The sequence below is a fragment of the Podarcis melisellensis genome (assembly GCF_964234715.1).
Source record: "Podarcis melisellensis genome assembly, chromosome: 5".
Lineage (NCBI taxonomy): Eukaryota > Metazoa > Chordata > Lepidosauria > Squamata > Lacertidae > Podarcis > Podarcis melisellensis.
In genome coordinates, this window is record NC_138537.1 from 28,951,185 (window position 1) to 28,978,787 (window position 27,603).

At 41.4% G+C, this 27,603-nt stretch overlaps 1 protein-coding gene across 1 annotated transcript in view; it reads right to left on the bottom strand.

Moving 5' to 3' along the window:
- COL4A3 (collagen type IV alpha 3 chain) overlaps window positions 1-27,603 on the bottom strand; it is a 72,904-nt gene that overhangs the window by 37,298 nt on the left and 8,003 nt on the right. Inside the window, exons 2-12 of the mRNA XM_081910296.1 lie at window positions 13,947-14,003; window positions 11,635-11,724; window positions 10,456-10,500; window positions 8,826-8,870; window positions 8,535-8,597; window positions 8,273-8,326; window positions 7,522-7,548; window positions 5,991-6,068; window positions 5,002-5,064; window positions 4,540-4,575; window positions 4,384-4,425 (exon numbers count right to left, since the gene is read on the bottom strand). Coding sequence (XP_081766422.1) covers window positions 4,384-4,425; window positions 4,540-4,575; window positions 5,002-5,064; window positions 5,991-6,068; window positions 7,522-7,548; window positions 8,273-8,326; window positions 8,535-8,597; window positions 8,826-8,870; window positions 10,456-10,500; window positions 11,635-11,724; window positions 13,947-14,003 — 600 coding nt within the window. The remainder of the gene's footprint in view (window positions 1-4,383; window positions 4,426-4,539; window positions 4,576-5,001; window positions 5,065-5,990; window positions 6,069-7,521; window positions 7,549-8,272; window positions 8,327-8,534; window positions 8,598-8,825; window positions 8,871-10,455; window positions 10,501-11,634; window positions 11,725-13,946; window positions 14,004-27,603) is intronic.

The window sequence follows — 27,603 nt, forward strand, 5'->3', positions numbered from 1 at the left end:
CCTGAGTACCACTTAGGTGGGTCATTAGGTGTGGATTAGTTGCTAAAGTCTTTGTGTCTTGACCTCTTGAACTTTGTGAAGAGTTTTTCTGAGAAGATGGCTGTACTGCACTTAGTTGTGCTCTGGCTTGGCTTCGTGTATAGGGGCGAGCTGTGGTTTTGTGGCCTGTGTCAGCCAGATCTGTGTAGGGATTGCAGGGGGGTGCAGCATCCGGAGGTGCCACCATGGTTTGGCTACTGGATGGTGTCTGTAATTTATCTGTGGAGAGGGTCTGGGTTTGGGTCTGGTGTGGTTGATTGGTGATGGCGTTCTGTGTGCCTCTGGATCTGGTGTCAGTTTTTGTGGGGAGGGCTAATTTCCAGATGTCTGGCAAGCGGGATGTGTCGTCACGCTTGTTCATGTTGTGAGGGTGTTTCTCTATCTCGATGGCTTCCATGATTATTCTCTTGTGGTGATGTTCCATGTTAAAGAGCAATTTGGAATCTGCAAAATTAATTTCGTGTCCTGTTTCTTTCATGTGTTGGAAAAGAGAGGAAGTTTTTTCTTCTTTTTTGACGGCATTCTTGTGTTCTGCGATACGTGCAGTGACCAACCACTGCCTAACCAACACGTACTTCATCCACAATGGACAAAGATACAAACAGATAGAAGGAGCACCTATGGGATCACCCCTCTCACCGGTCATCGCAAACCTGTACATGGAACACTTTGAAACCAATGCTTTAGACAAGTCAGAACACAAACCCAAACTTTGGCTCAGATATGTTGACGACACCTTTGTAATTTGGCCACACGGGAAGGAAAAACTGGATAGCTTCCTCACACATCTCAACAGCCTACACCCCAAAATACAATTCACTATGGAAATAGAAGCCAACAACCAACTTCCCTTCCTTGACGTCCTAATCTACAAAAAACCTGATGGCTCCCTAGGACACACTATCTACCGGAAAAAAACACACACCAACCGCTACTTACATGCACAATCACACCACCACCCTGCACAAATAAACTCCGTAGCCAAGACTCTCATCTCCAGAACCAAACGCCTGGCTGACAAAGACCACTTGACAACTGAGTTACAGAATCTCTCAAATGTGTTAATTGCCAATGGATACCAGCAAAACAGGGTTACGAAGCTAATCCAAAAAGAAACACCCCCCAAAAACCAAGACACAGAAGAAAACAATGGCATGGCCCTCCTTCCTTATATCAAGGGCACTACAGATAAAATTAGCAAAATCCTCCATAAACACAATATCAAAACAGCCTTTTGCACCAACCAAAAAATAGCCAATATCCTCAGAAACCCCAAGGATAAAATCCAGTTGGAAAACCAAGGGGTCTATGAAATACCCTGCAAAGTCTGCCCAGCCACGTACATTGGACAAACAAACAGACGAATAAATGCACGTATCGCAGAACACAAGAATGCCGTCAAAAAAGAAGAAAAAACTTCCTCTCTTTTCCAACACATGAAAGAAACAGGACACGAAATTAATTTTGCAGATTCCAAATTGCTCTTTAACATGGAACATCACCACAAGAGAATAATCATGGAAGCCATCGAGATAGAGAAACACCCTCACAACATGAACAAGCGTGACGACACATCCCGCTTGCCAGACATCTGGAAATTAGCCCTCCCCACAAAAACTGACACCAGATCCAGAGGCACACAGAACGCCATCACCAATCAACCACACCAGACCCAAACCCAGACCCTCTCCACAGATAAATTACAGACACCATCCAGTAGCCAAACCATGGTGGCACCTCCGGATGCTGCACCCCCCTGCAATCCCTACACAGATCTGGCTGACACAGGCCACAAAACCACAGCTCGCCCCTATACACGAAGCCAAGCCAGAGCACAACTAAGTGCAGTACAGCCATCTTCTCAGAAAAACTCTTCACAAAGTTCAAGAGGTCAAGACACAAAGACTTTAGCAACTAATCCACACCTAATGACCCACCTAAGTGGCACTCAGGATATCACTCAAGAAATCACTCAAGATATCCCTCAAGTAATTAAGGAACAAAAGAAGAAAAGGCACACTAGCCTGGGAACTTCCTCTCTGCCCAGAACATTGGAGGCTATACACCACACCCCCTCAACAGTATTTATAGGAACTCAAACACTGAGATCCTGCTCTGTTCCAGTAACAAGAAGCCGAAAGCACCAGCCTGAAGATGACGAGTGAGACCTCGTCGAAACGTCGCCTAGACACCCCAACTTTTACACGGGAAGACACCCGAGGACACCAAAACCTGCATTCCTGTACCCGTGAAAATCTACGAAAGCAAATATATATATATATATATATATATATATATATATATATAAAATAAAAGCAGCAAAACAAGCAAACAAGCAAACAAACAAACAAACCCCAATGAATTTAGCATTAATGGATATTCGTTACAAATAAAATCCACTGAAGCAGACCTGATCTAATTTAAAAATTCAGCTCAAATATTCTACATTAACGAAGCTGTGTACTAGTCATAACAATATGCTAGCTTAACTTGGCTTGTTGACCATGAAAATAATTTGGCAAAAAGATACAAGGCTGAAATTCTTGGGTTCGAGATACAGCCCTTCTAGCCAAGAATCTTATCTCCAACTCTGTCCTGTCCTGAGCATATAACATACCAGAAGTTCTGAGATTCTTCTTTTCATACCCTTTCTTTCTTACAGGGTGCTTGGCCATTTGATTTTGTCATTCAAAACAACCCTGTTATTTCATTTTTGGTCTAATTCTGCATTTTACATTATAATATAAAGCACATTAGGAAGGCTGACACTTTCAAGCAAAGGGCTGCTCACAGACTGTGTTAACGGACAACTGCTTAATTTCTCAAAAACTGCCTCTTCATTATACTCTGAAGGAGCCAGCTATTTTAGTGATTGCTCTCTGCAATATCATCGCAGCCTTCTGTGTTACGTCTAAGTTGGATCAAATATTACTGCCTTTCAAATATTCATATTCAAGGTGAAATTCAAAAACTTCAGCAGGGCATACCAATTACTTTTCTTTAGGGCAGGCGGTAGAGCTTGCTTTTAAAGACAAGTTCGTCACAAAAATCCCCTTGCCACTGCTTCATGTAGCAGTTTGACAACCCTGACAAATGCAGCAGCGTTCATGGCATGGCATTATTCCCACAGAGAATTCAGTCCAAGGAATGCCGCCAAAAAAACCCTGGTCCAATACTTTGGCCCAGCAATCGTTTGTGTTTCCCAGATAGCGTGTCCTTCCTCAAAGAGGGCACGTGTTGCGGTGAGACCTGGAGACTGACCTCCTGTGTTGTGGGTGGGTATATTGGACAGCCACAACACCCAATTGGTAGGCCCCTCATTGCTGGGTTGAATCTGGCCAATGGGGTGCAGTCTAAACGGATCGAGGGACCTATATATACCCATGCCTGTGACCCAGAGCTTCCTCTTTCGGCTCGTGCATTCGGAACACCCGGCCACCTCTCCCTATATTTAAGGCATCTTGCGATTGACCTTGCTATGCCATTGTGTGTCGTCTGTCATTAGGACAGGGGCACGGCAGGAATTTCCCCCACTTGGCTGATGGGCTGTTGCCATTTGGGTTTTGCCTGCTGCGTAGCAAATCGTCACAACTTGTAAGGTTGCAGATAGGCACTGGTTCAGGTGATAGGGGTGGGAGAACGGTCTCGCCATCCCTATGCGAAGGGTATTCCGTTAAAGGAATCCAGGGACTCAATTTGGTTTGGTCTACCCCCAAGAGGGGGTTGTGCCCGTGCCTGAGTCCAGGGGAGCATCTGGGGAGTGGACATAGTCTGTTCCTGGGCTTTCCGCCTACCTCAGGTGTTCACCCTTGGCAGACCTATGGTAGAGCTCTGGGTCAGTGCTGCCTGCAAGGGTGCAGGGAGCTAGTAGAACCAGAGCCTATGCAATCACTCACTTTTTCTGTAATTAATAAAGTTGTGCCCTAAATTCTGCCAAAAACTAAAACTAAAATTTGAGTCAAATATGTGTTTATTTAGGGGGGAGGTCTCTGGGTCTGAACACACAAACTACACTTGCCAGCTGAATCAATGGTAGGTACAGCAGACTGGGACAGCTGACACTTATCTGTAGGAGTAACATAGACTCTACTGTGAGAACAAAGCACCTACAGCAGGCCTGAAATGTAGTGCAATAGCCAATCTGGTTTTTGAGAATTCATTTGGCAACTGTGTGAACACAAGGAAGATAGCTGCACTCTTAATAAGATCAAGACTTAAAGTGCCCTAGAGAAAGCAGCATTTATTGCATGCTACTGATATGCCCTTAGCTGGTAGAAAAACAAAAACAATCAAGCAGGGAAGCAGGGAGATGTATGTATAGTTATGTGCTTTTTAAAAATTTACCTTTAATCCTTTGGCACCAATGACTTTTACACCCATAAGACCCTGCAAACAAAACCAAAATGTCTTTAACAAATGTTTTGAAAGCCCCAATTAATGACGGAAACGGAAAATGGTAGTAGGGGCAATTCAGTGTTGATATTGCAATTCTGAAAATACCTTTGGCCCTGGAAGTCCTGGTCTTCCTAGTGCTCCCTAAAAGTACAGATAAACACATTACACATTTTGCCTCAAATGCTTTATGGAAGAAACATCATCCCCCTTGCCTTTAAAAAAACCAACAGGAACAAAATAAGTAAAGAGGTGCTTAAATGATAATACTTACTTGTAACATGCTATAAATATGAACAAATTCAGAAAAGGTCATTTACATTTTCAAAATTGCACCAAAGCAGATTTCTGCAGAGTCTTGGATAATCAAGCACAATAAAAATATCAAAGGATATTTATTCAAGGCTAGTTCCCGGGGCTACCTAGTAATGCCAGAATGTTTTGCATGCCACTGAGCTAATGTGCACAATTTTCTGCTCTCCGACATCAGAACGTTGCAACTTACGTCTTATGTGCCCTTTGAATAATACCAATTTTTAATCAACATGGAAATTCAGATTTTCTACTTACCAGAAAGCCTGGAGGGCCCTCTGGCCCTATCAGCCCTGGTAATCCTCGAGGTCCTGGATCACCCTTTACATCAACAAGAAATAAAAATAATGCTTCCGTTATTGGTTTTGTTTGTTTGTTTTTTAGGCTTCTCTCACTCCCTTAGGCTGCAGCCCAAGCCCTGCCCAAGGAGCTTCAGATTTTCAGCCTTGCAGGTCACACTGACCAAAGTGGAAGAAACAGGACAAACAGCCCACTCCTACTCATAAGTCCTATTGAGTTATTCCCATTCTGCTTCTGAATAAACATGCATAGGATTCCACTGTTAAATATTTTGACTGTCACCTCTATGGTCTGCTACATTCCTGTCCATAAAAGCCTGTCTAATTTTAGCCACTAATGGAGGAAACTGGGCAGTTTTCAAACTTCCACATTTAATCGCTTAATTTAACACATATGTTAACAGAAATGGGTAGACAAGCATAGGAATGCCCCCCTCCCTGCAGAAAAAAATATAAAAAATCCAAGGAATTCTTCTCTAGGGACTTTAGAGAAAAAAAATAAACTTCACAATTGGTCCTGGGGCAGAGTCTTGCTTCATAACTTGTATTATTATACTGCCCTATCTCAAACTACAGATTCGTGTATTTGCAATCCCACTAAACTGAATATATTTATGCACATCTGAAAGACCTTTCACAGAACCATAATATGATAGGATGATAGTCAACATGCTGTGATTGGAATTCTGCACATGCAACAGGACTTCCTCTTCTTCTACTTCCCTCTGCAGCTGCCCAGGCTCCCCCACATTTGATCCGGAGTGTCCCACAACCCTTGGGAGCAAATTTTCAGGGTGTGGGAGGAGCTGCAGTAGAAAGGAGAGGAAGGGGAACACCCACTGCAAGAATGGAAGTCCATTCTACTGGTGGATGGACCCTGTTGGGTGTCACACACAGACTTTTAGGGTCATCTATTTATTGTTCAAAATAGAATGTTTTCAGGCTTACCTGAAGTCCAGGTATTCCTGGCAATCCAGGATCACCCTGGGAACTATAACCCTGGTCATACCTACTTGCGGAACATCCCTTGGAGAATTAGAGAGAGGTACAATGAGTTAGTCCATTTTATTTAATGTTATTCTCCTGCCCCTGCCCCTGCCCCCTTTATTTGACAAGTGGAACAATAGACCAGCCTGTCAGGGTTGAAGAGAGTGAGCTGCCAGACAGCATCAAAATAAATGCAGTAAATGGAATATATTTTGATATGATGTTTTAATAACGGCAAGAAGATTCAAGAAAATGCCTTGAAGTAAAAAACTGGGGATGAGAGGATTTGCCCCATTTCCCTTTTTATTTCCGAGACTTTATTATAAAGTTAAAATAAAAATCTAGTAAGAAATTTGACATTTCAAATGACAAACAAACACTAGGGTTCACAGCCATCATCTCATAAAGTAAAGTACATTCTCAAGAGACTACGCAATGAATTAGATGTTGTAACAAAAACCGATCTGGTACAGGGAGAATACAACTCAAATGTTATCAATACCAAACAAAGCCCCATTTCATTGGGGCTTTCCATCCCCATGATTAACCTGTCATCTAACTAACAGATTACTGCCAAATGGAGGCAGAATCCATAGGTTTAGCTGAACCCCAAGATACACATTAATTCAGGGGTCAATTTCTCAGAATGAGAATAAACATTATTTTTGGAACCAGATATTTAAAGAAAAACCTGAGGATGCCTTGTAGCTCTGTGATACAGTCAAATGAACGACTACTAATAGAAAAATTATAAATACACATTGTCTGCATTCAACACGTCAAAAACTTTCTTCCATTTTTTTTTCATTGATCCTCTGGTTCCCAAAACAATGGAATTCTGATTTAACCCGGATAATTCCTATAATTAATTATAGACTTGGAGCTTGCGTTGTTGCTGCAATTTTAAGTTCCTTCAGCTAGCTTTACAAACCTTTCCCCCATCTGCTTTACTGATGTGCATTTATAAAACTCTTGGAAAAAAGCAATATTGATGTGATCATATGAATGACTGCACAAAATTCTTCCTATATTCTGCTTTACTGATGAGCACATGCACTCCTGCACTTTGGTAAAATACCCCACATAAGCAATATTGCTACAATTATATCAAGTTGTTTTTTTTTTATCATATCAAGTTGAATTTTCTCAAGTGTTTATATCAATGCACATAAAAACATGTAAACATTGGCAAAACACTGCATATAACTACTGCTACAATTATATAAAGATTGATAAAACATTGCAAAAAACGTACTCAGTGACAAAACGGAGATAGGAAGACATGAATGAACGAAAGGAAGTCAAAGCTGTAAATTAACTGCACATTATTCTGTACAAATTTTGGAAGAGTTCCTAATGCTTCAGTTCTGCTTTAGAAAAAAGACAAGTAATTTAGAACTGAAATATTCCTATAGTGAACAAATGAGCAGAACTGCATTTCCTGTGTCATAGAACTATTTTCTTCTGACTTGCTTTTTACAAGTTAACTTACTTTTTCTCCTTTGATTCCTTTAGGACCCTAGGTAGAGGGAAGGGAGAGATAGACACACATCACATTATAAATGCTTCAGATCTCATATTAGAAACTTATGCAGGTAAATTCTGCAATGGAGCCCTACAAATCAAGTAATGTATTTAAAATTTCAAAGTACTTACAACTGCTGTCAAATATAGGTGGAAATAGCAGGATACAGAAAAAGGTAAGATACGAGCCAAACTTGCTGATTTTACCATTGGAAATTATCAAACATAATAAACTTTTGATTTTCCCCTAAACTATGTTTTTTAATAGAGTGTTTTCTCTTATTGTCACTTTAATATAGAATGAAACAGTACTGAAACATTGAAATAATGAAATCAAAAGAACTTGCAAATTGGGCTGTTTACAATTTGGAAACTGATGCCCAAACTAAGTTAAGAATGATAATAGATGATACCTAAAAGTATCTGATTGGTTTGTTTTGTATCAATAATGACTTTCCAGGTGACCATCAGAGTAGAACAGCAGGATATCATGTGGCTTTAATGATAAAAGGCTATCTATTCAGTGGCCCAAGCTTGGGACACAAATACTTGCTGTGTGAGTTTGTCCTTTACTATAAGCTTCCATTTGATAGTTTGCAACACATTTCCCAGCCTCTCTCCTCAGGATTTCCCCAGTCAGTTAGTATGTGGTGCTTTGAACCCCTGGAATGAGAAAGCTCTACATAAGGCACATTTGACTATCATAAACTGAAACTTACTGGTAATCCTGGGAGCCCTCCTTGCCCTGGGAATCCTGGAAATCCCTGCTCGCCCTGGAAAATAGAGAGACAGTGAGTGAGAAGCTGACAAAGAGAGGAAGGAGAAAGCATAATGGGTCCCAAGAAATGATGTGCTCTCTTAACTACACATGCACACACCTCCCCCAGGCTCCTTATCCTAGGGATAAAGTGTCACAGGGTGATGCTTTACCAACTTTTCCTCTTACAGGTGGTCCACAATTGGTTCTTGCTTCGTTCTTACCTTTGTCCCATTGCAACCTGGTATACCTGGATGTCCTGGAGCACCTGCATTTCCTGCTTCGCCCTAAAAGTAGTTAGAACATTGCCAAGGTAGCTATTAGTGCAAACGTAGTAGCCTTTTGACTGTATGGGCGGCTGGTTTATTAAAACTGAATACCATTGTGCCTCAGTAATAGCGCACTTATACTAATAAACCTTTAAGATGATTATTGCCTCCATTATCTTAAAGGTTTATTAGCATCAGTAACGTTAATATACTTGAAGCTGCTCGATTAAGTTTTGTTGTACTTACAGGAAGGCCTGGGGGACCCGAATAACCAGGGACTCCTGGCAAACCCTGATGATGAGAAGAAACACAGAAAGAAATCAGTCAGTAGGCTGTTTTTTTAATGAAACAAGCCTATTATTATCTAAAGTTGTGGAGTTGTCATTGTTCAAGGGTCCAAAAGAACGGACTGTGCTAAGGCTAGGATAAGTACCATTACACAAGTAAGCCTTAATTCACCTAGCAGACCAAAACAATCCCAGGACAGCAAATGTATTGATCGCTCCTTGTGCTTAGTTTCCATGAACTTGCTTAACAAATGGCATTCATGACATTGTTTGTGCCATATTATTATTTGCATCACTGGAATGCTGTAGGATCCGTCATTGAGCCGAGCATGAGGAAATTCATTTGCACGTCGAGGTCCCCAAGACACCCCCCCAAGAAAAACACAATTGACACTTAATTTTTGTTTAAGGTTTTTGGCATAATTTTGGCCACAACTTTATTCAAATTACAGCAATGTGAGTGGTTGCTTAGGCATTGGTAGCACTAACTGCCCCCACATGGGGACAGCTCTGACATTCACACCCCCCGCGAAGTCAGGAAGGGTAAGTCACCTGGGGAGAAAGATGGGACTGGGAACCATGCCTCACCTCTCCCCAGCATGCTCCCAGGGGCTTGCGTGGCCCTAGCCCCTTGCCAGGGGGTTTCGGACAAAAGCATGGGGAGCCCCGGGGTTCCTTTAATGGTAAAACCCTTCAGCAGCAGCATTTTGGAGGGGCAGGTACAGCCGAATCCATACCCCTCCACCAGCAGCAGCATTTTGGGGGGCAGGCACAGCCGAATCCATACCCCCCAGCAACCAATTCCAGACCAATGCCTAACCACAAACCTTACAAGTTGTGACGATTTGCTACGTGGTAGGCGAAAACCAAGTGGCGCACACTAATCAGTCAAATGGCAAAATTCCTACCGGGCCCCTGCCCCAAAGCAGACGACCCCATGACAGGCATAGCAAGGTCAAGCAAACAGCCTAAAATTAGGGAAGGGAGGGTGGGTGATCCTAAGTAAGCAGTGAAATGAGGAAGTTCTTCGCTGCAAGCATTGTATTTAACAAATAGGGCTGTCAATCAGCAAATGGCAACATCTAGATTTCCCCAGTAACAGGCCGCCCCTGCTTAAGGGATGGCCAAACCATTTGCCTAGTAACAGTGAGGTGTCTTGTCAGCCCCGCCTGCAACCTGTGCTCTCGATGAGGGAGAGAACACACTTTGCTGTTTGCCCTGCAGTAGCAGAGGAAATACAGGCACCCCTGCTTGCTTTCCTGGGTGCAAAGTAGCTTGGGGAAAAATGGCACAATGGAAATGTTTATTTATGTATCTCATTGATACCCCACCCTCTAAGGAGTTTAAGCTTGCACACATGGTTCTTTCTCTCCCCATGTTATCCTCACAACAACCCCATGTGACAGCCTAACCACCAACCCAATCCCAGCACCGCTTCCCAAAAAATTGGCAGTCCCCTGCAGCTGCAATTCACTTATCAAAAAGCACATCATAGCACCACTGAGATAATGTCCATCATTTTTAGAAAATTGAGAATTGTTGCTGTTCTGAACACTGCAAGTTAATATATTACTGAACATAATACGAACCCTTGAACCTTTAGGCCCAGCAAAGCCTGCTGGCCCTGGAAAACCCTAGGAAGCAAAGAAAACAATAGTTAATTATACTGGAATTCCTGTCTTTTTGTAGAAGGTCCAAAGACACAATCTGTTCTTCTGGTGTTTGATATCTGTTATATCCTAGTCTAATGATCAAAAGAATTCAAGTAACAGGCAAAAACCAATCCAACTTTAGTGACTGCTACTTCACACGGCCCACAATGAATATTTTCTTTTAAAGGGGGGGGGGGACTTTAGAAAAAATACAGCCATAATAACAACAGCAACAGAATTGGAAGCACAAAATATTTTTCTGTAAAAATTCTGTCTAAAAGAATTATTTCTTACCTATCTCTCGGGGCAAATACATAGCAATAAAACATGGACCAGCAATATAACAGAATTTTCATTACATGGGATGTGCTACAGTGGTGCCTCGCAAGACGAAATTAATTCGTTCCGTGAGTTGCTTCGTCTTGCGATTTTTTCGTCTTGCGGAGCGCGGATTCCCTGGGTATTAACGGCTTTAAGAAAAAGGAAGCAAACCCACAAGACGTTTTCGTCTTTCGAAGCAAACCCATAGGGGAAATCGTCTTGCGAAGCAACTCAACAAACGAAAAACCCTTTCGTCTTGCACGTTTTTCGTCTAGCGAGGCATTCGTCTTGCGAGGTACCACTGTAGTTTTCTCTCTTTTTTTCTTTTATGTAGAATTTTATTAGAGGTTTTTAACATACAGTATCAAGCAATAAAATCCAAACACTTTTATAGAAAGTTAATAAAAGGCAATATATCAAAAGAAAAGAATAGCATACAATATTCAATGTCAGTCAGAGAGAGGGACTAAACTGTAAGCTTGCGGGTGTCATTTACAGTGGTACTTCGGGTTAAGCACTTAATTCGTTCTGGAGGTCTGTTCTTAACCTGAAACTGCTCTTAGCCTGAGACACCAGTTTAGCTAATGGGGCCGCACTGTGGCGGCACAATTTCTGTTCTCATCCTGAAGCAAAGTTCTTAACCCGAGGTACTATTTCTGGGTTAACGGAGTCTGTAACCTGAAGCGTCTGTAACCCGAGGTACCACTGTATTTTTTTGGTATTGTTCTCTATTTCACACTTGCCATCTGCAGACACTGCAGCACCCATAAATATGCATCAGGGATCACAACATACCTTCGGTCCTTGTGGCCCAGGAGGACCCTCTGGACCAGGGAAACCCATCTGACCAGGTGGGCCAGGGAAACCAGGAAAGCCCTTTTCACCCTGCAATACACAATCTGTGTAAAGACTTTGCTTGCACCATTGTCATTTCTTCTGCAAATTCATTACAGATCTTCACATAACATTCTGGATTTTTATTTTTTATTTTTTTAAACCATCCAAGCACATGCCTTCCCATCAGTATAGACTCACAGACACTAAGAACATTCGGGCATCAACATCCCACTTTATGTTTGATGTTGCACTTGAGAACTAAGCTGAGGAAGCTGGGAAAGCACCGATCCATAAGAATTTCTCAAACAGCAGAAGCGTTACATTTATATATTGTACTTAAATGTTTTTAAACTTTTTTCTGCAAGGTGTAATGATGATTGAAATTGAATTTTGAAATTGAATTGAAATTGAAATACTTTATTGTCAGTTGTACAACTTGTATACAGTGGGATTACACAACCCCCCCCACTCAGCTCTCTTAGTCTTAATTCCCCTCGTTTACTGACGCACACCAAACCCAAAAGTCAGTTGCCCTGTTGTTATCTTTTCATTCAGCAGCCTAACAGCCCACGGATAGAAGCTGTTTTTTACCCTGTTGGTGTGACTAATCATTCTTCTATATCTTCTGCCTGAGGGCAGAAGATCAAGAAAGTGCCGGCCAGGGTGTGAATCATCCCTGAGAATTTTCCTCACTCTCCTGAGGCAACGTTCTTCCGCTATTTCAACCAGCGGATTCACAGGACAGTCCATAATAACTTGTACTGTTTTCACCACCCTCTGTAGGCACTTCCTATCAGATGATGTCAAACCAGTGTACCACACTGTTATGATAACTAGCATAATAGTATAGGCTACAGTGATGGTATAAACAAAAATTGATTAATTTAATCAGGGTCAATAAAATAATAGGCTGCACTCAATGGTACTGTTCTGCTTGCCCAGCAGAATTCCACTTATGCAATGGAGCTTCCCCTTCCTCTCCTTTGCAGCTGCTCCCACCCGCCATGCACCCTCAACATTAATTTTGGAGGTGCATGGAGAGAGGAAAGGATTGGAAAGTTGTGTGTCATGAACGGAACACAATTCATGCAGTATCAGATGCTACCCGATATCTTTATCCATAAAAACGTAAGAAGAACCTGCTAATAGTCTAGTCGTCTGCTAGTAGTCAATTTCTAGTCAATGGTCTAGTAGACCAGCTGGTAGTCCATTTCATCCAGCATCTTGTGCTCGCAGTGGCCAACAAGATGCTGGTGGGAAGCTTGCAAGCAGGACCTGAGTGCAACAGCACTCTCTCTTGTCCCGTGGTTTCCAGAACTGGTATTCAGAGGTATGCTTCCTCCATGAATTTGTCTAACCGCCTTTTAAAGCCATCCAAGTTGGGGGCCATCACTGCCCCTTTGGAGAGAGAATTCCAGAATTTAACTACACACTGCGCGAAGAAGAATTTTCTTGCTCCTGGTCAATCGCTGCCAGTTCAGACCCCATGACTGAATATGTAACATTATGATTTAGTTATTTTTTTGCCCCTATGCACATTCCTTTACACTTGTTTACACTGAATTGTGTTTGACATTTTAATGCCCATTCACTCAGCTTGGAAATATCATTTTGAAGCTATCTGCAATCCCTTTTTTAAACCACCATTAGTATCATCAGAAAACTTGTCTGCCTCGCTGCTAACCCCTATCTCTAGTCGTTTATGAACAAGTTAAAAAGCAAAATGAAACACTAAGTGAATATTGCTTAGTCCTACTATTGGTCCAACTAAGCCCCTAATCTTGTTAGCCCATAAATATAGTTGCCAGTTCATTTTTATTTTCTCTCATATCATGCTATTCTAACATGTGCCGCTGGAGGGGGCACACTACTGTTTTGTGCACACAGAATTTTCTCAGCTTTCTTTATGCTTATAAGTGAGCTGATTTGTCAGGAATACTACAGATCTGAATGCACAAATCAGAGTTTCAAACTCTTTCTGCAATACATTTCTGAAATGATGCCCAAACTGTTACACTGTTTTTAGTACAAGGTACAGCATATAATCTCAAAATGTTCTATCACATCCTAGTTATTGAAATATCAAAATGTTGCTGCCACCACCAGTTAATTTAGTTCGCCATGGGGATAATAACACTGCCTTACCTTACAGGTTTGCTCCAAGGATTACAATCATATAATGTATGAGAAGTACTTGAACTCTCAAAAGTATTATGCAAATATTAATTATTATGTACTTTTTTAAAAAAAGTAAATATGCAACCTCTTACCTTACTGCCTTTGATCGCATCACAAGAACAGTGGCTTTTACCGTTGCAGACACAATTCTGAAAAAATGTAATAGGATCTTTACAATAAATCCATAGCTTATGGGTTCATTCTTTTCTTTTTTGAAATTGCAATGCATTATCTTTAAAAGAAAAACCTGGCCTGTTTTTACTTTCCCCACACATCTTCGTGTAAGAGTATTCTGATGTGTAAGGGTAAATGACTGGGTGCATAAATAAGTATTTAGCAAGCGTCAAAAACTCAGTTTATGTATGCCTTATTTCATAGGGGAAGTGGTTGCAAAAGCTCTGCACCTCAACAGAAGGGGTTCTCCTCCAGGTTGTTATAAGATGAATCTCAGCAAGCTAGCAAGAAAGACTTATCTGAAGATCTCAGCAAACAGGCAAGTCTACATGGGAGAAGCCATTCCTTCAGATAGTGTAGTTTCACATTGTTCAGAGCATGAGAAGCCAGCAAAAGAACTTCAAACTTAGCTCAGTAGCAAATTGGCAGTCATTGCAGTCCTTTTATAAGTGATGTCGCACAGCTCCACTCAGTAACCTAAACACTGCAGCTTCTGAATCAGCTTAAAGGGCACCCCCACGTGGAATTACAAATCTACCACTGAGGTTACAAATGCATGGATCACTGTGGAAAAGCTATTCCTGTCCAGGAATGGCTGGTAAAGAGCATTCCTGGTCACCAGTCATTTGGGTCTCTAGTGACAATGATGCATCAAGGAGCACCCCCAGGCGACGTACTTGCTCCTTCGGAACAGGCAAATCGCCCAGTTCCCAGGCATGAGAACCATCCATTCATGAGGCCTCCTATCTTGTCAGGGTTCAACTTCAGCATATTGGCCCTCATCTAGCCCACCATGCATCAAAGCATGGTGCATCTGTGTTGTGTTGTGCTGTCAAATGCATCCTTGCATATAAAATGCAGGTTCTTTAAAATGCAAGTTGCATTTTGTGTGTGTGTGCATGCACGTACAAGTGAATTACCGGTAAGAGGATTAGGGCAGGCATGAAAAGGCAAATTTAGCCCTTACCACTCATTCTGTGATCCCAAGAAAAATCCCTCCTGGTTTTGAGGGAAATCTCCCAATAGTAGATTTCCCCCCACTAGTTTCAGAAGAAGAATCCTGTTAATTATCAGCCCCCCCCTCCAACTGCATTTTTAAAACATCTGCATCTCAGATGCAAATAAACATTTAGTATACTTGGGACACTAATCTGTGAAAGAGACCACATGTTTCTAAACATACCAATTTGACCCAGGTGCCTGGGCAGATTGCATAAAATTACGGGGGGGGGGGGATCAAAACTCAAAATCAAAGCTGATTACTTCTATTGCAGACATGACCATTATTATCTTCAGTCTTTCACAAGTGCGTGCATCAGCTTTGGGAAAGAGAGAGGAGACAGAAAGGGCAGCATGAGGCAGCAAGAGAAACAGACAGCCAAAGGCAATGTGTGTATATGCACACACACAAAAACAAAAGAGAAGAGAAAGAAAGATGTGCAATGCATGCAATACAGGAGAGAAAGTGATGGAGAGAAAGAAGTGCAATAGCAAAAGCAGGCTTTGTGGGGGAGAGGAGGCAAGGGAAAGGAAGAGGTTCTTCCACAGTCGACTGATTAGGCAATGGGGGCGGCAGGGAAGGTTGGAATTTATCAGCCCAAAATTTGCCTTCATAAGGCCTCTGCTCTTATGAACCATACTGGATTACTGGAACATAGCTTGGGATTTTCATTGGACACACTTTGGGTGGCTTGCAACATTCCTTCCTTTCATCTAATGGTTACTTCACACGGCAAACATTGTGCCTTCTGGATTGGAAATACTGTACAATTATGCGATGAATCTATGTAAAATAGAGAAAACCCAGGTCAAATCTGCACCACACATTTAAAGCACTCCCAGAGCTAAAATTCCCAGTACCCTGAACAAAAGTACACTTCACAGATTTTTTTTTTTCCGGGGGAGGGGGAGCCATTTTCTTTAAATGCAAACTGAATGTGCTTTATGGTGTGAACGTGACCTCAGAGAATATGAGGTGGGTTTTCCCCAGTGATGTGTTCCTATCCAATGACTGACCCAGAAGTCACTTGACACCTGCAGATGACTTGAAAACAGTGCTTGATATCTGAAGTATTTTTTTATCCAGACTTGAATTCCTAACAGAAAGGTAATCAATGTGGTGTCTCCTTGGTATTTGGGACTACCAACTTCCATCAACCACAGCCAGCATGGTCAATTGACAGGGACGATGGGAGTTGTATTCCACAACAGCTGAAGTGAATCCCGTTGGCTACTCTATGCTAGACTTTTGATGGCATGTTCTCCATTTTACTCACAACATCCAGAAAAATTAACCTCCTAGTACCAATGTTTAGAATACTGATACATGTACATTTAATTTATGTTGCACAATCAGAATAGTTTGTTCTGTGACTAGTGATTAAGGAGTTTTGAGTATATTATAAAGTATTATGCTAATACTACTCTGCATTATGCTAATGCATTATGCTAAAGCTATGGTTTTCCCAGTAGTGATGTATGGAAGTGAGAGCTGGACCATAAAGAAGGCTGATCGCCGAAGAATTGATGCTTTTGAATTATGGTGTTGGAGGAGACTCTTGAGAGTCCCATGGACTGCAAGAAGATCAAACCTATCCATTCTTAAGGAAATCAGCCCTGAGTGCTCACTGGAAGGACAGATTGTGAAGCTGAGGCTCCAATACTTTTGGCCACCTCATGAGAAGATAAGACTCCCTGGAAAAGACCCTGATGTTGGGAAAGATGGAGGGCACAAGGAGAAGGGGACGGCAGAGGACGAGATGATTGGACAGTGTTCTCGAAGCTACCAGCATGAGTTTGACCAAACTGCAGGAGGCAGTGGAAGATAGAAGTGCCTGGCGTGCTCTCGTCCATTGGGTCACGAAGAGTCGGACACGACTAAACAACAACAACAGCAACAACAATGCTATTACTGTTAAATGGTTTTATATATATATAATTGACTGATGTCCAGAAAAAAGTCAATGTGTCTCATATTTTTCAGACACATTGAGATATGTTTTGTGGATATGCATGCTCTGATTCTGCACTAAAGCATTATATTAAGTGCACCATGATCACAAATGTTTATTCAAACGTGATAGCTCTGGATTACGGTATTTTTTCTCACACTTCTCGGCATAGTCCAACCTTTGATAAAGCGTGTTCTCCAATAAATGAGAGCACGTGTTGCGGTGTGGACCGCCAGGCCAGGCCTCTTGTTGCCAGGCAGGTTAATAGTTGTTGCCTGGCACTATGATTGGGTAACCGGGTTGCTGGGGCAAATTGTATGTTGCAAATTGGGTGGGTGGGACCATAGTCTTTAAATATTGGTGCACTCTGGTTTCTCTTTCTCTTTGCAGAGTGCATCGGATCACCTGCCCGCCCACCCTCTTTTCCGGTTGACCTTGCTTTGCCTGTCATGGGGTCGTCTGCTTTGGAGCAGGGGCCTAGTAGGAATTTTGCCATTTGGTGATTGGCTGTGCCATTTGGTTTTTGCCTACTACTCAGCAATTCGTTACAACTTGTAAGGTTGCGGTTAGGCATTGGTTATAATATACTGGTGGTGGAGGGGTCAGGATAGGCTGTGCCTGCCCCTCCAATTGCGCTGAAGGGAATTCCGTTAAAGGAATCCTGGGGCTTGCCACGATTTCGTCCAATCCCTGTCATGGGACCAGGGCCGCCCAATCCCTGTCATGGGAATCCCTGTCATGGGAATAGGGCCAGCAAGCTTTCGGGGAGCTGCTGGGGTGAGCAGCGTGGGTCCGACGCTTAGCTCAAATGACCCCCAGTTTGACTTTCTCTTCTACTGGCTACCGAACGGACCTCGGGATGTCAGTTCTGTCCCAGGTGGGGGGACAGATAGTCATAACCAATGTCTAAACAATATTTTGTATTTTAATAAAGTTGTGGCCAAAATAGAGCCCAAAAACCAAAACTAAAATTACGTGTTATGTGTGAAGTTATTTGAGGGGTGGCTTGGGGACCTACACACGCAACTACACATTTGACCCAAAAACTCTGAGTTGCATAGATTATACCAAGAATTAGCCAGCATGCCTTTTGAGTTTTATGAAACTGGAACTTCAAAATACAGGATAATAGTTGGTAGAGGCTGCTGGGAAACTCATATGTTTGGTCATGGGGAGAAAACACCAACAAAAATACTGAAAAAACCAGCCATCACAACCATTTCTTGAGGGTGGTGGTATTTTGAATGCAGTACAGTCTACTCTTGGGGGTGGGGGAATAGTCTCAACTTTGTGGTATTCTGCTATCATGCCACCAGACATGACACCTTCATTTCTTCCATATTTTGAATAATTTAAACAGTGCTGCTCATTCAGAGATTAAACTGTACAATACCAAGAATGTTCCCATGAATAATCTCTCTTTCTATCAATTTGCTGTGTACACAGAACAGCAATACAAAATTTGCATGAGTTTATTAGAGTTTAAAACTCCATATTGGCTGTCGCCATTGGAGGTAATGAGTGTTAAGAAGATCAATATGATGGGGAGCTGGATTACATATGAGAATTTAATCATAAAAGAAGGAAATAAATGGAAATTGAAGCCATATGATGAAGTTAAAGAGTATGTGTTTGATTGGTTACACTACTTCCAACTGAATGCGATGTTTAAAAAAGAGATGCTTGAAAGAGGTTTTCAAGATGAAAAATCTAGATTTCAAAAAGAAATTGTGAATAATGATAAAATTTTATCAAAAATGTATAAATTACTACTTGAGTGGCATACTAAGGATGAAGAGGTTAAAGCTGCAATGATTCAGTGGGCCAAAGACTTTGGTTATAATATTCAATTTGATGATTGGATAAGATTGTGGAAAGAATGAATGAAATTACTGCATGTACTACAATAAACGAAAATGTTATGAAAATGTTATATAGATGGTATGTTACACCAGTAAAACTTGGAAAGATGTATAAAGTGAGTAATAAATGTTGGAAATGTCAGGAGAAAGAAGGGACATTCTATCATATGTGGTGGGAATGTAAAAAAATGAAAGGTTTCTGGGTAATGATTTATAATGAAAAAAATGTTGAAATATACCTTTGTTAAAAAAACAGAAACTTTTCTATTAGGAATACTAGGAAATGACATAAAAAAGAAGGATGAGAAGTTGTTTTTATATGCAGTAACAGCGGCAAGAATTTTAGTGGCACAAAAATGGAAACAGGAAGAAATCCCAATGAAAGAAGAATGGAGAATGAAGTTGATGGAATACGCAGAATTAGACAAGCTAACGGGCAGAATTCGGAACCGGCGAGACCAGAGATTTACTGAGGACTGGGATAAATTTACAGAGTATATTAAGAATATATGTGAAGGTCAATTAACGTTTGTATGTTTTCAAGAAGCTGTGGGATAATAATGGAAAGAAATATTGTTTTATAATAATTGTTAAGATTAATTTGGTTTAAAAAACAAAACAATATAGATGCAAGAAATGTGAATAATTGTGAAAACATGAAAATTTCCAGATAGACTGAAGGAAGTGTGAAAGTGGAAAGATTAGATTTGGATGTATAATTCAAATGGAATGTTTTTTCTTTATTATTTATTGTTAAATTTGAAAATTTTATAAATAAAAAATTTAAAAAAAGAAAAAGAAAAATTGTCTGTGGACAAACGTCGGCTCCCTCAGCCAGTAAAGCAAGATGAGCGCCGTAACCCCAGAGTCGTTCGCGACTGGACTTAACTGTCATGGGTCCTTAACCTTTTTTTAAGCATAAGCTAAGTTATTGATGGAACAAGTGACACACCCACTGAACCTTCCTTTTAAAGAGTGGGGTGGGCACAGCTTTAGCGTTGAAGTAGCTAGGGTCCCAAGTCTGGACAAGCAAGCAGAAACTCCTTTGGGTGGGTTGGCCTTATGAGCCATGTTCAGGCTGACACTGGCATCTCTGTGTCTGTGATGAAAGAGATGGAGACAGGGTCAGCTCAGCATCAGACTTACTGCTAGCCACCTCTCTAGAGGGAGTAGATTCCTGAGTGATAGGAGGCACCAAAGCTGGTTCCTCAGCAGGTGAAGGACAGGGCATCTCCAGAGGGAGGATGGAAGACTTCTCTATTAACCTACTTGGGCCCTTCCCAGGATCTGGCTGTCTGGCCCCCAAGTCACTGGGTCTCTCCTAAGGATCAGAAGCCTCTAGTCCTCTCCATCATTGTCCTTGGGTTGGCCATGACAGCGTTGGGGAAATCCATACAACAGATTTAGGGAGTGTGTGCAAGGGCAGGAGAGGGGAAAATTTCTGTTGTGCAAGCATAAATCCTTGTACTGATGGAATGTGTTGGCTGGGTGCACCTTAAGTTTCAATTGCACAGTTTCTTTGTTACCAAACTAGTGTGGCTAAGATCCGAAGTGGCACCTCTGTTCACATAAGGTGTGCACCCCCCTTAACACTATATCTCACACCTTTGCCAAGGGTCCCCCAACACCATATCCAGGGAATGCAGGCAGTGGAAGGGGACAGTGTGAAAGGGAAATAACTATTCAAGCAAGAACACTTGCACTCCATTTTTTGATGTTTCATTTATTCTGATTCCGACGCAGACCAATGGTACACTTGGGGCTGTATAGTGGAAAGGGAGAAAAATGGAGAGAACAAAAGGTGAGTCAGAGCACTTGATAGCGCTTTCCAAAAAACTATTCCAAAACAGAGGTGGCTTCATTCTTTCAACAGAAAACCAGACCTCCATTGAATGACTTTGTTTACTTTATAAAAGCCTATTATTACTGTCCGTGCCACTCTGCCTGCTTTGCCACTGTGCTGAATTAGAACTGTCAGTGAAAGGGCAAATGTTAGCTGACACAGCACAATGCTAGAAGGAGAGGAGGAAAACAGGGCAATGACAGCGTCTGATTTGTTTTAAATTAAAGAACGAAAGGGTTAGAGTGATGAGATGGGAAAGTGAAATAAGAATTGAATAACTGGGCTTACATTGTAGTTGGACTAACAGTGGTTTAGGATCATTCCATGACCCAAACAAGATGTGCAGTGAAAAACTCTGGGCACTCCCTAGGAACTTGATGAGCCTTGTTGGGTTTTCTATTTTATAATTTTATTCTAACAAAATTTTGACAATCAACAATTCTAAGGATGCTTAGGGATAAAAAAGGCCAGAAAGAGTACTTGTTGAAAATACAGGGCACTCCTGTGATACTTTTTCACTGCTGTATGTTGTAAGAGTAGCAGTACAAAGAGCTTCTCTCTGTGAGTGAGTGTAGTGATGATATAGATACCTCATGATTTTTTTGTTCCTGACTCTCTTTTTCTGCTCCTTTAGCTGTGACAGCTATGTTGGCTATGTGACACCCTCATGGCAGCCATTTTGTGACTGGCGCTAATGGCATTTTCTCAAAATTAAAAATGTGCCCACTGGGTGAGAAACCTGTTCTATGTCAAAATTAAACAAAGTATAATGCTTGCAGGGTGTACTATTATTAACCATGATTGTACATTCTACAACAGGTGTGCATAGATGGGGAGTCTCAAAAAAATAAGCAATTTCATTAAAAACCGTTTCAGTGCCATGCACCACCTTGCTGCCACCTTTATCAAGAGTTCATACAAGAAATCCCCATGTTTAGTCTAAGAACACTGTTTGAAATTTCTTGTGAAAAGATGAAGATATTAGTTTCCAAACTACGGACCATGAAAATGTAATGCCTCAGGTAATGGGATTTTAAGGGGCTTCATTCTTATTGAATTTTGCTGGTCCTCACGTAAAATACATTGATATAATTTAATTGTTGTTTGTTTGATGAAACATATTGATTGATAATATGTCTCAGGAGTATTTCTAGCATTTAAGTGCAGGACGTGTTGTACCAAAACCTAAAATCTCCCAGAAAATATCAAATACAATCAGACCACAGGATAACATAACTAGTGTTCTTAGCAGAGAGCACACTATGGTAGTGATTGCCAAACTTATTCCCACCCCTAGACAACTTGAAAATTGCTGAGGGTCTTAGTAGTAAAAGAAGAAGAAGAAGAGTTTGGATTTGATATCCCGCTTTATCACTACCCTAAGGAGTCTCAGAGCGACTCACAATCTCCTTTCCCTTCCTCCCCCACAGCAAACACTCTGTGAGGTGAGTGGGGCTGAGAGACTTCAGAGAAGTATGACTAGCCCAAGGTCACCCAGCAGCTGCATGTGGAGGAGTGGGGAATCGAACCCGGTTCACCAGATTATAAGACTACCGCTCTTAACCACTACACCACACTGGCTCTTAATAACTACTTAATGATTTTGCTGCCTGTGGTTTATTAATTGTAACACACTGTCCTAGATGCCAAAGTCACCGCTATGGATGAGTTGAACAAAGCTTATGGACCACCGGTCTGCAAACCACACTTTGGAAACCCCTGTTCTGAAGTATGGATGAGGGTCTGACTCTCCACTTTCCTGGAGCTAATAAAAGTAAATGGAGAAATGCTAAGTGAGATGATCTTAATAAATGTGGAGGAGGTACATAGAGAAGAAGGAACTCCCTGGAGTATACATAATCGCCAGTGTAGGAACAGCTTGTACAAACAAAACAGCTGCACTATCAAAATTAAAGCAACAGGAAGGCATGTCAGGGCCTGGTCTCCTTTGGATATTTGACACCCCTCCCTGAACATTCAGCATTCATTAAAAAAAGAAGTTTTGAGCCTTCTTATATGTAGAAAGATAAAGAAAAATATCCCAGCAAGCAGTATTTCACATTAAAAGTTAAGCCAAGTAAGTAACTTTAAACAAAGTTACCTGGTTTTATATCCTGCAACAATCTCCACACCTCCCTTAGTATCCCGCCCTCCACACTTTGTGTTGATCACTTTGCTGCAATGGCAAAGTGGTGGCGGAACTCCTGCTTTCTGGTGCAATTTGTGTGGCTGAACTGGGGGTGGTTGCACAAATCCACCACCCTCCCTATTCTGCCACCACCTGAGGCAAAGGTCTCAGCCCTGCAGAGATCTGCATGAATAAAATCACCTTTGTCTACTGGCAAAAGGTCATAAGAGAAGGGGCTAGATAGGCTTCCTTGGTAAGGTAGGTTAGATCTTGACCTTACCTACCCCCAAAGGCTGTGAATATAAAAGAATGGACCATACATGACACCCTCAGATCCTTGGAGGATGTGTTGGATGAGAGAAAACCTATGAAAAGTTATCTATCTATTCTTTATGTATGTTGATATTTATGCTCTTGATATCATTACCAAATTTTGCATTATGGCTCCTGAGATCAAGGACCAGGTACTTGTCTGTGTTTGAATACAACTGGATCAAGAAGGTGGAATGAACCTTTCAAAGCTTGACTGATTTTAACCATTGATCTCAAAACAGCATACAGCATATATTTTTGTTTCTTAGAATTCCCTAGCAACACCAGGTATGAGGCTGCTAGTAAATTAATATGTAAAATTATATTAAGCATCACATATCTTTTAACTGTAGGAAGTAAAAGTCTTCAGACAGAAACGTGGCTATTGAAATGGATGGTGTTCCAGCCTAAGGAATGTGTCTGTGTAGGAAACAAATATTTTCTGATGTACTTTTCATACCTTTTGCAGGTAGTAAACCCCACTCAGGGTAAGACGGTACTTGAGTCAGGCAGGCAGACAAAGCAAGCTATCTCAGCTATTTTATGCCTACGCAGGTGGTTGGTATGTGGGCCACTGACCAAACTGTTATTTTCACAAATAAAGATTAAAGTACACTGCTGACTGCATTCCTAAAGAGATCTATGACTGAAATCTAAAAGGCTGAAATTACAAACAAATCACTGGAACCAGGGCACAGGTCCATGGCACAAATTTACATAAAATGTTCATATTCTAATTTATATGTATGGATACAAATTTAGACCTCTGAAGAAATTAAGATAGTGGGAAGTCTCTCCATCACTTCACAGCACACCCAGCCACCTTGTAAACAACAGGATTTTTATGGTGTGTATTTTAAGGGTAGGGGGCAGAAGATCTGTGCTCCAGTGCAAAAGATCTGGACCATTTGCCACTAGGGCTCCCTCAATAACAACAACCCTGGTCTTGAGTGCCACTCAGGATTAAATTTAGGATTGCCTCCCCTGTTCCAAATGCAAAATTCTAAAACATTGTCTTTAATACAGTTTGAATGTACATTTCCCCAGTCAATGAGAGAGTAACTGAAGTCAAGCAGGTAGAAAGGATTATTATGTTTGCAGCAACTGCGGCACACAGTGAGTCCACTAAACTGAATGTAATTGCCAAGTTATGTGTCTATCAGGGGCAATTCAAGGGCAATATTGTTATCATGGCCAGGCCTATCTCTTACTGGGAAACCTGATGCATTCCAGTTTTCACACAAGGAAAAAAAGAGTGCAAAGAGTGTTCAGTAAATACTGGGTTCTCTAGCCACTAGACTCCACCTGCCCAGTGTTCCTTTTAAATACTTAACACTTCCCAGTCTTGTATTGTAGACTGAAATTCATCCAAGTGGAAGAGACAAAATGAATTCAAATTATAAGAACAAGCCTAAGTAAGTGGAGAATTTTGCTTAAGCAGCAGTTTAGAGAAGGAGGGACCTGACTACAAATGCAAGGAACTGGTGAGTCAGGTCCGTAATTCTAGAATACTGCTAGCAAAGCAAAATACCAATATACTAAAATTGTTTCATGCATTGTGAGCATCAAACATGAATTCACTAGAGCTTTATATGTTTTCTTGGTGATTGCTAGAACCAGTATAATAAAATCCAATTATTAAGCCTTCAATAAGTATAGACAACATACAGCAAAATTATGAGATGATGAGATGCAAGAAAATATGTCAGTTCCCCAAATCTTAACATGCTGTGCAATCATTTGTGAACTGGATTTTCTTCTGGAAGGCAGCCAAACAGACACTGGAAGGTAACCAATGTCTCCAATGGATTCTAGCTATGAACACATATGCATTCAAAATGCGTGGAGCTTTGCCTTACTTGATAAAAACCTAGCTCCTTCAGATAATCACAAATTTTGATTTCCAATTAAGCAACATAAGGTAAAGGTAAAGGGACCCCTGACCATTAGGTCCAGTCGTGACCGACTCTGGGGTTACGGCACTCATCTCGCTTTATCGGCCGAGGGAGCCGGCGTACAGCTTCCGGGTCATGTGGCCAGCATGACTAAGACGCTTCTGGCAAACCAGAGCAGCGCACGGAAATGCCGCCGGAGCGGTACCTATTTATCTACTTGCACTTTGACGTGCTTTCGAACTGCTAGGTTGGCAGGAGCAAGGACTGAGCAACGGGAGCTCACCCCGTCATGGGGATTTGAACCGCCGATCTTCTGATCGGCAAGTCCTAGGCTCTGTGGTTTAACTCACAGCGCCACCCGTGTCCCTATTAAGCAACTTATCAGCTGTCTAATTTCAGGATTCATTGTTCTTCAAAGTGATTTGTTTAGATTGTTTTTCAGTTCATTACTGAAATCATGTAATTTCCTGGAGAGTTGCAAATGGTGCACAAGGATCCAGCAGTGGACTATGGGGCACCAAATGCTGCTGGTGTGCAAGCTGGGATCCACTGAACTCAAGAGGGCTTACTTCTGAGTAAACATGTACAGGATTGCACTGCTAATTTAGCATGGGGTGGGCAGGGTGAACGCCGAATTAATTTCTAGGGGCCAGATTCAACACAAGGACTTCTGCTAGCATAGTGGGGCTTTCCATCTTCTCCTCCCCCTGTACCCCCCAAAATTGGCTTGGGAGATAATTCTGTCTGGCAAGGTGAAATGCTTGTGTGGAAGGAATGATTGCCATAGCACCACACCGAATTCCTCCCAAGGTTAGAAATGGAATTAACAAATTGTTGGTGCAGAACACACACAAACAGTCGGTTGGCAAGTCTGTTTACTAATTATTACTGAAAAAAGTTACACATTTAGCCGAGGATAGCCTGGTGAAAAAAAGATAGCCTGGTGAAAAAGAGCACAGGGCTTCTGCATCTTTAATAGTGGTAATAGAAAAGGGACTTCAAGAAGATAACTACCCCTGCTGCCATCCCTTCTTCTATACAACTTTTAAGGTGCAAGGTTCCTGTGCTGTTTTACAGGAGTTATGTCCTCTATTCCCATATGACTACCCTAAGAGCAGTGCCCAGGGAGTACTCAAGAGTAAGAAGTACCAGCACCTGTCCTTTTTTTTGGTGTGACGCTTACTGTAATAACTTCATGATGAGTTCCAGCTTCTATTTTTCTAGGGGGTGGGGAGGAAGCACTGCCTAAGAGTGCACATATATTCTTATATTGCTGCTGCACACTGGTCTCTTTGAGGTGAATAGCAGCAATAGAAAAACAAAACAAAACTGAAAGGTGAAATAGGTTTTGAAGGAGCATGTTATATCAAGTTTCTTAAATGAATAACGGAGCGAGCAATCAAGAAAGTTTGTTTATAATGTTGAGAAGCTTTGCATTTGAGGGCCATGAGTAATGTGGGGAGGGGGTATGAGTATATGGTACTTATATGCACTAGGCAGCTCTGTGTAGATGATATATAGCCAAGACCATGTTGCGTAATCCTATGCACGTTTTGTGAGAACTAAGGCTGCAATCTTAACCCCACTTAACTGGGAATAAGCTACACTGAATTCTATTGGACATACCTTTGATATCTTTGAAAGCAATTTCCCCTAATATGATGCAACTTTGTGTGTTATTTTCACTAAAATACACTTTAACCTAGAACAGGCTTCCTCAACCTCCAGATGTTTTTGGCCTACAACTCCCATGATCCCTAGCTAGCAGGACCAGTGGTCAAGGATGATGGGAATTGTAGTCTCAAAACACCTGGAGGGCCAAGGCTGAGGAAGCCTGCCCTAGAATATGTATTTCTGTACACATCAAATACTTAGGCTGCAAATCTAAATACATTTACCTGGAAGAAAGCTCCACTGAACACAGTTACTTCTGAGTAAACATGCACAGGATTTCGCTTGTAGCTAGGCATTTAATTATATTACTTTTGATTTACTGTATGAATTGAATCTGAAGCCACAATGCCAAATGAAACAGCTTTGCAATCTCAAGAATAATTACTGGACGGTACTTGACCTCTGCATAATCTGGCTGGCAGATATAAATAGCAGTCTATAAGAATAGTTATGATTACACTAATTGCAATGCAATCCATTCCTTTGATTATTCCCTTCCCCTCCTAAAAAAAAAAAAAGCCCTGTGGACTATTTAACAGGCTCACAAAAGTTGCTATTTGATGATGACACTCAAAAATAAACTGAAATAGGAAACATTAAAGTTGGATAAAATTAGCACAAGAAGAGTGCATAGAATAGGATGGTAATAAGATACTGTGAAAAGACTGCTGCAATCTGAAACTTTGACTGTGAACTAGAGCCAATATAACTCCTTGTTCCTGATTTCATTGACAATTGTGGGATTATATTTTGTTTACTTGATTGAAGGCACAGTCAATGGGACCTGTTCTGGATTGGCACTTGATTAATAACATCCAGCCACAAAAAATTTTTTACATCACCTCGACCTTTGTTTTAAGAACAGATTTGTACCAGCTGACGCTGTATAAAAGGATTACTGATTTACTCA